The sequence below is a fragment of the Phalacrocorax aristotelis genome, chromosome 2, assembly GCF_949628215.1.
Source record: "Phalacrocorax aristotelis chromosome 2, bGulAri2.1, whole genome shotgun sequence".
Lineage (NCBI taxonomy): Eukaryota > Metazoa > Chordata > Aves > Suliformes > Phalacrocoracidae > Phalacrocorax > Phalacrocorax aristotelis.
In genome coordinates, this window is record NC_134277.1 from 163,604,022 (window position 1) to 163,615,193 (window position 11,172).

Here is an 11,172-nt window from a genome sequence, read left to right on the forward strand (position 1 = left end):
AACCCCTGACACCGTCATCTGTGTGTTACAAGTTACCTACACAGTAGACACACAGATTAAATACTCTGTGTATACATGGAATGTGTTAATAATAAGGACACAGCACCATAATCACTTAATAGTTTACATGTGCCCTCCACACCTCAACATACCTCCAACAAGTGTCCGGATTACCAGACAGCATTCCCTTCTGCTGTACTACAACAGCAAAGGAGATATTTAGCAGCCTGTAATTACAGTTTGAGTTAACAATTTTGTAGCCACTGGCCTGTAATTGGAATATATATATAGGATGAGCCTATTTGCCGTTAAAAAGAAGTTCCCACGACTGAGGTGCTAGCCTGGGGCTAAGGCCCGTGCGGAGGGGCTGAGCAAGGGAAGCCCTGAGGCCCCCTCCCGCCAAAACCGGGGCCGGGCCCAGCGGGACCCGTGGTCACCCGCCCAGCGCCCCCACCCGCGGCGCCGGAGGGAAGAAGCACCACCCTGAGGGAGGCGGTGGCGCCTCCAGCCCCTCGGTGCACCCTGGGAACGGCGGTCCCGCCGCCGCCAGGAGAGCGAGGGAGGCAGCGGGGAGCGCTCTGGGAGGTGTAGTCCTCCTGCCGCGGGGCCGGCGGGCGGCCAGCGCCCTCCCTCATGGGAGTTGTAGTCCCGCCGCCGCCGCCGGCCGCCGGCACCGCGGGGTCCCTCTGGCGGCCGGAGACTACAGCTCCCGGCGGGCCGTGCCGCGGTGGCCGCCCATTGCTCGCCGGGTTGGGGGGGGGTGAAGGGCCGGAGCCGGGGGGGGGGGGGGGGGGGAAGATGGCGGCGAGGTTGAGCGGCGGCGAGAACCGGCTGGTGTCGCTGCCCCTATCGCGTATCCGCGTGATCATGAAGAGCTCGCCGGAGGTCTCCAGCATCAACCAGGACGCGCTCTTCCTCACCGCCAAAGCCACGGTACCGGCTCCCTCTTCCCTCCCCTCTCGGCCGACCCCGCTCCTTCCCCGCCGTGCCGGGCCTGAGCCGCCCTGAGGTACCGCAGCCTCCGCGGCGTCGCTGCTCAGCGCCCACACGTCCCCAGCGAGCGGCCCTTCCCGCGCCTCTCTTCCCCTCCTGCCCGTGTCCGTCACTCGGCGGCCATGAAGCATCACGCTTCGGACTCCTACTGTGCAAAAAGGGGCTTGGGCTTCGTCCCGTCCCGTCCGGCTGAGTTCCCAGAGCCTGGGAGCAATGCGGGAGGTTCTTATTTCCCCTACTGACAATTCCTATAAATTAGCCCGTGTGGAAATGATGTGCTGCTGCTTTCTGATCCGAAGTGTCATTTGCTGCGCTGTGGAAGGTACTGAAGAGCAGCACAAATTAAGTTACGTAGCAGAACCCAAACCTGTGGTCAGTGCCCCAGGAGGTGCGTCTGTATCCTGACCGTAAGCTCTTCCGAAATAAGTGGGTCTCTCCACAAAGCGTCTAGTATATGTACACTTAAATGTGGCGTTTGTGTCTTTAAATAGGGATGAAAAGAAAAGCTGCTAGCTATATATGTAAATTCACAGTTTGACTATTCTCTTTTGTTTTGATTTTTTAGGAGCTTTTTGTTCAGTACTTGGCTACGTACTCCTACAAACATGGCAGAGGCAAGGAGAAGAACGCTTTAACTTACAGTGACTTGTCTCATACTGCAGAAGAGTGTGAGACCTTTCAGTTCCTTGCAGGTATCTATAGCATGATGGTAAATTCAGGATGTAATTTGGAAAATGAAATCTTGCTCTTATGGGATAGTTTTGTGAGGACACAATTCTACTGGTCATTAATATCCTGTATAACGTTCAATTGGAACTCATAAACTCCATCACTGAACACATTTCTTTCTGAACGGGGATTTTTCTGGTGCTTCAAAATTACACAAGGTTAATTAGTTCTCAGCATATTGCCTTAAGCATTTCTTAAATTCCAGCAACTCCATCTGAAAGCTTTCAGCCTATAAAACAAGATCGCAGCACATCTTTATGGGAGAAGTTACGTGGCCCCAAAATTGCACATTTAAATCTCTACACTCTGTTTCTCAAGCAGTACAATATATGGTTCCGCTCTCTTTTTACATATATATTTATGTACACACATGTGCGCATACACTTTTTACTGACAATTGGATTTTTGTTGTGGCGTTCAGCTATAGGATATAGGTCAAGAATAAGATATTCGTAGCCCAGTCTTTCTCTGGGTTCCCCAGGGACATACTTTCAGGGCACACAGTTCTGCTTTGTCTCGAGTCCATTATTGCCATGAACAGTTATCTTACGGCAGAAAAAATGTTTTTACGGGATATAAATGAGATAGCTGTCTTATTGAATCTTCTAAGGCAGTTGAGTAATTGAGCACTCTTATTTTACATCAAATAAATAAGGTACACGAGCAGATAGTAAAGACAGTTGCCAGAAATCAGTCATACAATATATTCCTTATCTTTGGTTACTTGTGCCATAAGTGGGTAATTCCCTCTTATTCTTAGAGCTGTGAATAACTTACCTGGTTATTCACTTAAATAACAATGGTTTTAACAAAGTCTCTTTTCGACTTAATTTCATTAGTGGAAGAGATGCAACAGTATTAATGAGGCAATGTAAGTATTCAAACTGACTATAAAAGAAACAATTCTGCCTTCCAGATATCTTGCCAAAGAAGATCCTAGCTAGCAAATACCTAAAAATGCTTGAAAAAGAGAAGCAAGATGGAGAAGTGGGGGAAGATGATGAAGAGGATGATGAGGAAGAGGATGAAGATGAAACTGTTGATGAAGATGCTGGATCTTAAGACCAACAGAGAATTGCTTCATAGCTGATCCATTTTCTGTTGTATAAAGGATGTTATTTTTGTGACTGAGAATCCAGATGCTGGATATATTTATATACTGAGCCATCTGCTTTTGCTTTGTTTAAGAAGTTTAGAAATTGAACTTTATACTTCCTGAAGAACAGAATTCTTCCCTCAGAAACATGGAGGGGTAAGAAGAGCTAATGTAGATCTGGCAGCAGAACTTGCTCAGATGACTTAAAATTACTTCTTCAGACAATCATTACTCAAATTTAAAATTTCTTACAGGCAGCTTTCAGTCCAAAAGCTCTTTCACCCTCTGACTAGAAGGGAGTCCTTTCCCAGGTTGCATTTCTCCTCAGAGCGGAACATCAGGTGAGGGGAGGTGTTTTACATAGTGTCTACTGTCCTTAGCCTTCTCCTTGGGGAGCCAGTAACCGATCAAACCCTCCATTGGTTTTTTAGAACAGTGACAGGGCATTAGCAGTGGACCAAGCCCATTAAAAAAGTCTTCTGTAAAAACAGCTGCTCAGTAACGCAGCCTGAACAGCCCTGTCTGCACAGAAACAGGGTAGAGGATGCAATCCATTCCAAGAGCTAATGTGGTTCTGCAGCTGTGGTGGTAAAAAGTACGTGTTAGATAATGATGTAAATATGCACACCTAGAACCTTTTTCTCTAATGAACTCTACTTCTGCAGTTTGTCCATGGTGTTCTACCAAAATGCACACTGAAGTCTATTAAGTGTGGATTGTTGAGGATGATCAATCCTTTTACCATGTGAGTGACAGCTGGATTTTCCATTTGGTTTTGTTTGGGGTTTGGGATTTTTTTTTACTATAAAATGGTAACCGTCCTGTGTAGAACTTTATATACAACTTTTTAAAATAAATGTTTTTTATGAAAAGGGTCAATTGATGCAGAGACTTTATATAGTTTTTTCCAGCTTCAGTCATGTACGAGCGTAACATGCTCACAGTTCATTTTTCCGGGAAGAAAGGGGGACAAAAGGCTAAGTGATGCTTTGAATAGTCTCTATTAGCGACACTAGACCTAGTCTGCCTTGGGAGCCTGAGCTGCGTTAACCAGCAGTCTCTGGTGATACGCAGCTAAGGCTTGCACGGTGTCACGGTCAGAGCGCGAGAGGAGTGACCAAGATCTCTCCCCAGTTGTGAAGAATGCCCAAGTGAGCATGGGCACATTACTATGGAACAAAGCCTTCCCCTCCAAAAAGTGCCCTCAATCAGTCAGGAAGGGAAGGGTCTCAAGCAACACCCTAGTGTGGATGATAGTCTAAAAGAGTTACCAGGAAACTCTCTCCTCCCTGTCAGGATAATACTAACAGCTTCTCTTAAGTCGAAGACACATGAAACTGCTCTTACAACACAAGGCGGAAAGCTCTGGCAGCTCCATAACCTGGCATACTTCAGATTTGTTCTAAGAAAACAAAAACGGGCATTAGGCAGGTAAGGTCAGAGACCGGCAGAGGAGTAAAGCTACCAAGCCACACAAGAAATGCTCCTATTTTGAAAGATCCAAGTATTTTGTACTATAAAATCTTTTTCCCAAAGTTACTGTAAATCAAAATTGTATCAGGAGTGCTGCAGTGAGTGCTAAGGGATCCCTAGAGAAATTCCCAAGTGGGTGTGCAGAACTCTACTGTTGTTGAAAGGGTTGGTTTGGGTTTTTTTTTTTTAAATATTATTATTAAAAGTGCATGGAGATCTGTGGGAAACCGAGGGTGGAATGCTGCCTGTTTGGAGTGGGGGTGGTGCCTGCAGAAGGATATATGAATCGTGACTTTGCTCAACACTTGGTGGGTCTAGTACTTGCCAACTTTTTGGGGGAATAAAAAAGGTACTTGTACTCTAGCACAAAATTGCATGGTAATTCTGTAGCATAAGCAGGGTAAAGGACAACATGATAAATCATGGGGGGGGGGCATAAACCACTGGGCTCTTCTACCAAGTCACTAGTGATAGGACAAGAGGAAATGGCCTCAAGGGGCAGTTTAGGTTGGATGATAGGAAAAATGTCTTTACTGAAGGAGTGGTCAGGCATTGGAACAGGCTGCCCAGAGAGGTGGGGGAGTCACCATCACTGGGGGTGTTCAAAATCGTGTAGACGTGGTGTCTGGGGACATGGTTTAGGAGGCCTGGGGGTGTTGGGTTGAGGGTTGGACGTGATGATCTTAAAGGTCTTCTCCAACCTTAATAATTCTATGATTCTCCTGAAGAGTCGCAAAGGAATAGCCTGATCCCAGAGCTGGCATTGTTTAACTCAGAGGTACTACGGCTAAGGTCAAACAATACCTTGCCCACCGTTATATTACGTAGGTCACAAAGCAATGATGCAATGACCTCAGTCAGCCCTGGCAAAGAGGTCTTTATGCTGGCTACACGTATTTTGAGGTAAAGGCATCAGAGATGGTAAGTTTTAAGAGCTCATATTTATAGAAATTACAGTTATGCTTAGTTTTAGACCTGGTGCTGTCCACCAGCAGTTGTGTTGGTGTAGCCAACCCGACTGTCTATTATGCAGAACCCTCTGGAAAGTGTTGGGTTTTTTAAAGCCAGCCCTGGAGCCAGGTGTTGGTTATGAAGGACAATATTGATGAAAGGTGCAAAATAGAAGCCAACCCCAGGTAACTATATCCCATCATTCATACTCTGCAGGGAGTGATCAGTCCTAGATTTTTGGCACTTTGGTTCAGCTGCCACTCAGCTTGTCAACAGATTGTTACCACTGACATTCAGTAGGTAACGCAGAACCTCTGCTTTTAGACACCCTAAAAAAAGAAGAAAAAAAAATATTCCTAACGCATTTCTCAGTCACTGCTCTACAGCCCTGTACTTCACCAGCCTGGGAAGGAGAGTGTCAGCATGATCAGCTGGTGGGTCCAGGACAAACGCTGACACCGTGAGCCAGTACATGTGCCTGTGCTGACATGGCTGGGAGCACTGGGATCCTGGGCCTGAACGCAAAATGTTTTTACTGGTACGTGATGGATCATAGTCAGTCCTCTGCGGGTCAGCTGAAGGGGGGAATCCTGCTGCTGTGGTAAAAGGCCAGCGTAGTGCTTGAGCTTATTATCCACATACCTGGGCTATGGTCCCAACTGGCAAATGTTTCCCCAGTCACAAGGAGCCTGCACCAGCAGACTGCCATGCTTCGTTGCCCTGCAACCCATCCTCATCCACAGCAGAGGGGATTGCGGCCTTTCTGTCTTGGCCCTGTAGCGCAAGCAGTAACTGCACAGCCTAAGCTGACCTGGACTGCTTGGGAAGAGACCTGGTATGAACCACGTCCTCGTGTTGGGCCTGGCTGTTGCCTTCTCCCTGTCACCAGGCTGCAAATGCTGCAGTGTGCCCCAGGGGAGTGGGAACAAACACAGCCAATGAGTTAGGAGGTCCTTGCGCTCGCTACGCAACTGCTGTCTTTGACTGTCAGACAAAAGATGTGATTAGGAGGGAAAGCAAAAGAAAGAAAAAGCCAGCAGGAGGGTAGAGGAGCCATGCTCTTTAAGGAAGGAGACCCACAAAGAAAGCCTGAAGGATGAATCATTCCAATGAGCGGTTCTCATTGCACCTGATTACCCCAGTTTCTGCAGTGTCTGCCCTGGTCTCCCTCTACATGCCCCTGATGGTGCTTTACCTCCTCTCAGCTTTCCTCTCCTGTCACACAGCGTCTGTCCCCGGCAAAACTGCTACAGGTACTGAGAGACACCAGTGTACGGGGTGTCCGTGCCCAGGCACTGGCAGTGGGGCTGCAGGGCCTCACTGTGAGGAGAGGCCGGGGCTGACCCGTGCCGGGCACAGCCGGTCCCGGCCGGCTCCAGCGGCCCCACGGCAGGGCACAGCTGGGCCCCTCAGTCGAGCTGGGGGCGCCGGGGGGAAACGGGCTTCAGAAAGGGCCAAAGGCAAAACATGGCACAGGAGGAGGATGCCGAGGAGGGAGCAGCAGCAGAGGCACCCCCAGGCCGGAGGAGGCGGAGGAGGAGGGCAGGAGGTGGTGCAGGCTCGGAGCAGGGACCCCCCGCAGCCCTGCAGAGGCCCCGCCGGAGCAGAGACCCCGCCTGCAGCCCGGGGAGGGCCCCACGCCGCAGCCGGGGGATATTTCCTGCGGGGGCTGCGGCCGTGGAGAGCCCAGGCGGGAGCAGGGGGTCCCTGAAGGGCTGCAGCCCGGGGAAGGGCCCGCGCTGGGGCAGGGAGGGGTGTGAGGAGGGAGGGGCGGCCGAGAGGGGCTGGGATGGGCTGACCGCAACCCCCATCCCCACCCCTGCCCCCTCGGGGTGGGGAGTTGGGAGCAAAGAGGTAAAGGTGGAACAGAGAAAAGAGTGGTGAGAAGGTGGTCTTTGTTTCTCACCACCCAAAGCTACTTTAATTGGCAATAAATTAAATTAATTTTCCCCAAGTTGAGTCTCCTTGACCTCCCTGTTTTTATTTTGACTCATGAGATTTACCTCTTATTTTCTCTCCCCCATCCTGTTGTGGTGGGGAGTGAGAGCATGGCTGGTTGGGTAGCTGGCCCAAGGTCAACCCTCCACAACGAGAAATGCCAAACCAGCACATGAACACTGGGTAACACACCTAAGGAAATACATTTCCAGTGAGATCAGATGTGCAAATAGACTATGCAGTACAGTGGGACAGCCGTGTAAGATCTCAAGTGCCAATCCTAGGCCACATACAGCCCACCTTTATCCCTTGCAGTAAATCAAAAGCCACATTCACAAGCTGCTACAAAGCTCCAGCCACAAACCGTATCATTTACCATGCACTTCCTCAGGCTGGTCCAAAGTGACCGAGGAGCAATCGAACAAAATGAAGCACGCACGCAGACTATGTCTTACTTTATAACTGGGCCATTTGTGTAACATCCAGTAAACTCTGCAGCTTAAATAACTGGGAAAGCAAGAAAATTGATTGTCTCAGACTTCTCCCTTACAGCTTGGGGTTGTCGTCCCCACCAGCACCCAGCTGCCCACCGCTGTTGAAGATCTCAAATAGACGATGCATGGCTTGGGCCTCTGTGATCCTCCTGCTTTGCCATGGCTGCCCCGGCTGACTTTGAGTTTTTTTTTTTTACTCCTGCCAACCTTTCAGGCAAGGAGCTTAATGGTTATAGGCCACGCATCACAACTGTGAGCATGGCGGCCACCACAGCCTGGGCTGATACAGCCTCTTCCTACATGATGCCATGATGCCTAGGACAACCTTCCTTTGGGTACTGGAAAGCTGCAGTCAAGCCCCCATCTATCCATATCTAGCATGGGAAATTTGACTACGAACAGCTAAATCTTGACAAAATTACAGGCATCCTAAACAGGGGCTTGTGGTGGAAAGCAGCCGGCTTTGCTTACGAGACACATTGAAAACTAAAAAAGGCAAAAGCAAAGTTTGCAGCTGGTGAATGTTCCTGCGCTGCAGGGAAGCCAGCTGTGAGGCAGGAAGCCGGTGGCACTACTAGGGATATCTTGGCCTGTTTAACGGTGTTCAGGAATTTTAGACAGTGGAGCACAGGCCAGGGGATGCTTCCCAGGATTAATCTATTATTATATACATAATCCTACTTTTTTCCCCTGCAATACTAACTTGCGAGATCCTTCCCCACCCAGCCAAGGCTGCTCAAAGGAGATGAAGCTTCGTAAGCTTGCAAAATGACAGAAGAACTGTGGTTACTAAGTATAAATTACCATATTTCATCCCTCTTAGAAGTTTCCTGTGGGACGATGAACATATTCTGTCAATTAGTGAGGCCACAAGAACTTGAAGACCCTTCTGGATTCATTCAGCCAGAATCCTCAGTGGGGACTTCAGAGCTGCCAAAATGTGCCACAGCCATCTCCAAGGCCTTGCATCTGCCAAAGGTTGTTGCCATCAAAACCAGTAAGCGGTATTTGTTTTCCCCAAGAGCTTGAGACAGCAAAACCACATCCAATTCAAAGTAGTATTTCAAAAACAAGGGAAAAAAATAAAGCTCTGCCTAAAATGGAAGTGGCGACTGTGACACTATTTCATATTATTGAGTAAAACTAATCTGTGGTTGCAGGGTTGGGCTCCCAACAGGAACTCCTCAGCATACTTGCAATTCTTTTAGATATCCCCCTTCACTTGATGCTTTGTAGTACAACACTTCATTTCTATTGAAAAAACTGATCACTGCAGACATTCACTCAGAAAGCAACAAAAGGCAGGATTTCAGGTAAGTGGTTTCCAAAATACTGACCTTCCAGGATTATAACCTGTCAGCCATGCAGTTAAGAGCAGCACATATTGCCTCGGGAACTCTGGGCACAGAGCAAGTGAGTGCCCATGGAAACATCTGAAATGCACCTGGGCGGTGTAACGCAAGGGAGAGCGATGGGTTGGCTCTCAGGCAACGGAGGTGATCTCTCTCGTCTCAAAAAAACCTCTCCAGACCAGCACACTAAATTTGGATCAGAGTCTGACAGAGCAAAATCTGGCACAGCATAAGGATTTCTGCTCTAGTACAATCTCCTATCTGCCACCAGGTCTTTTAATAACTGTTTCTGAGCTACAGACCAAGCAATCAGTAATTTTAGATTCGATTCTGACTTCTGGCAGTGAGAAAAACACAGCACCAATGCTGAAAAATAACTGCTATTTGCATAGTACACAGGGACTTTTACCCCCATCCTGGGATTTCTCCATTTCGTGCCATTCAGCAGCTCCCCATTCATGAGATGTCCTCCCACCGCTCTTCTCTACTCACTATGGAAAACTATCTGGGGCATGGACAGGTCCAGCTGGGTGCTCGTGGGAAACAGTCTCACAGGGTACAAGTGACTGCAGAAAATGGCTGCGTTAAATAAAAAGCCAGCAAACAGAAACTTGTAAAGATGAGGAATTTTATTTTATTGACATACTATGAGGCAAAACAAAATTGACACCATACAAAATAACTTTATAAAATATCATTCACATCATTATTTTGTCAGGAATTACAGCATTCTGAGCTTGTTACAAGTCTTATGTTTTGAGGTGAAAAACACTATGCTATATCTTTAGTATTAGTTGTATATATACAGTAAGAAACCAAAACAGAAACTGTTAGGTTTTTCATGAGTTTATTGCAAAAGTAGTGCAAACTATTTTACCTTGCAAGCTGTAAAACAAACTTGGAAAAGGACCCACCTAAGCTTAAAAACATGACAATAAATGCTCAATTTCACAGCCTTTGAAGCTTCCTTCAACAGTTCTCAACAAAGAAATTCCCCATCTCTGCACATTTTTAGATTTTTACTGACTCGGAAACGAAGAAGTAGATGACGCACCCACACTAGCAAGTGGTCAGAGAGAAGGGCGGATCCGGCTCCGACGCGGGGCACAACTCTTACCAAAGCTGACATTCCGGCAATTCGGCGCTCAGCGTGGCCAAGCCCACGTCCCGCCGCTTCTCTATCACCTCCAAAACACTGACCAACAGGGCAAGTTTGGTCGGTTTGGTTTTCCTCCATTAATAAGCTGCCCCTCTCCACACTCATATTTGAGAAAAGAGTCAAGAAAGCAGTACGAGCAAAAAAAAAAAACAAAAACAAAAACAACCCCACACACCAACCCAAACCCAAAAATTAAGAATTAGGAACATGTATTGTCTGTTTTAGAAATATAGTATCCTTTTCCTGAAGTCTATGTAAAGTGTATTTCCTCGTGGTCCCCCTCCCCCTCACGTACACAACGCAGGGTAAATTCCATCCCGAACTACTGCAAGAAACCAAGGAAGGATACTACATTCTATGAGATCAATAGAAAACAACAGTCTGAAATGCTACCAGGGTCCCCCAAAGCAAAACAGGTAGCTAGTAATCTACTTTAAAAAAAAAAAAAATAAAAGCAAACAAATGCTACATGAAAAATGTTAAAGGAACAAAATGCAGCATATTCAGGCTCTTTTTTTTTTTTTTCTTGAGGTACCTATATAAATATTACCTTCTGGCCAAAGTACTATTTGTTTTGTTAAGAAAACTAAAGTCCTTATCATGAGCCAATTGCAGGGCATACATTATTACTGAGAAAGTGCAACCATGCTGATAATTTATACGCAGCATATTAAAGGATGATTAGGCTTTAGAAAATATAGCTTAAGTATAGTCCTGATGGAGCAGTTTTATAAAAACATTTAACAGAGGCATTTTCCTTTTGTTCGAGTGTCTCTGCAGCAGAAAGCCTTAGGAAACAGCTTTGAAGTCCTGCCACGATGGAATGTCAGCACTTAAAATTCCATATATAGATTTTTCTTTAATATTTAAACTAAATACAGTTTTACAGAAAAGATTCCCCCTCTGTATTAGGTACTGGTAAAAAGTCAATATTTTTTTTTTTTAATACTTCAAAAAATGATAGCATATCACAACGGAAAATTTTCC

General features: G+C 46.9%; 1 protein-coding gene across 1 annotated transcript; it reads left to right on the plus strand.

The window, feature by feature from the left end:
• Positions 1 to 776: 776 nt before the first annotated feature.
• CHRAC1 (chromatin accessibility complex subunit 1) lies at positions 777 to 3,693 on the plus strand. Its single transcript, XM_075085904.1, has 3 exons — positions 777 to 933; positions 1,559 to 1,685; positions 2,639 to 3,693. Exons 1-3 carry the CDS (start codon positions 799 to 801, stop codon positions 2,782 to 2,784), a joined length of 408 nt encoding a protein of 135 aa, XP_074942005.1. The 5' UTR covers positions 777 to 798; the 3' UTR covers positions 2,785 to 3,693.
• Positions 3,694 to 11,172: the final 7,479 nt, after the last annotated feature.

What these genes read in the sequence shown, in the direction of transcription:
- CHRAC1 (XM_075085904.1), top strand. Translation starts at nt 799, where the DNA reads ATGGCGGCGAGGTTGAGCGGCGGCGAGAACCGGCTGGTGTCGCTGCCC. An exon ending in TCCTCACCGCCAAAGCCACG is followed by an intron (nt 934 to 1,558) that starts GTACCGGCTCCC and finishes TTGATTTTTTAG; the next exon opens with GAGCTTTTTGTTCAGTACTT. An exon ending in GACCTTTCAGTTCCTTGCAG is followed by an intron (nt 1,686 to 2,638) that starts GTATCTATAGCA and finishes TCTGCCTTCCAG; the next exon opens with ATATCTTGCCAAAGAAGATC.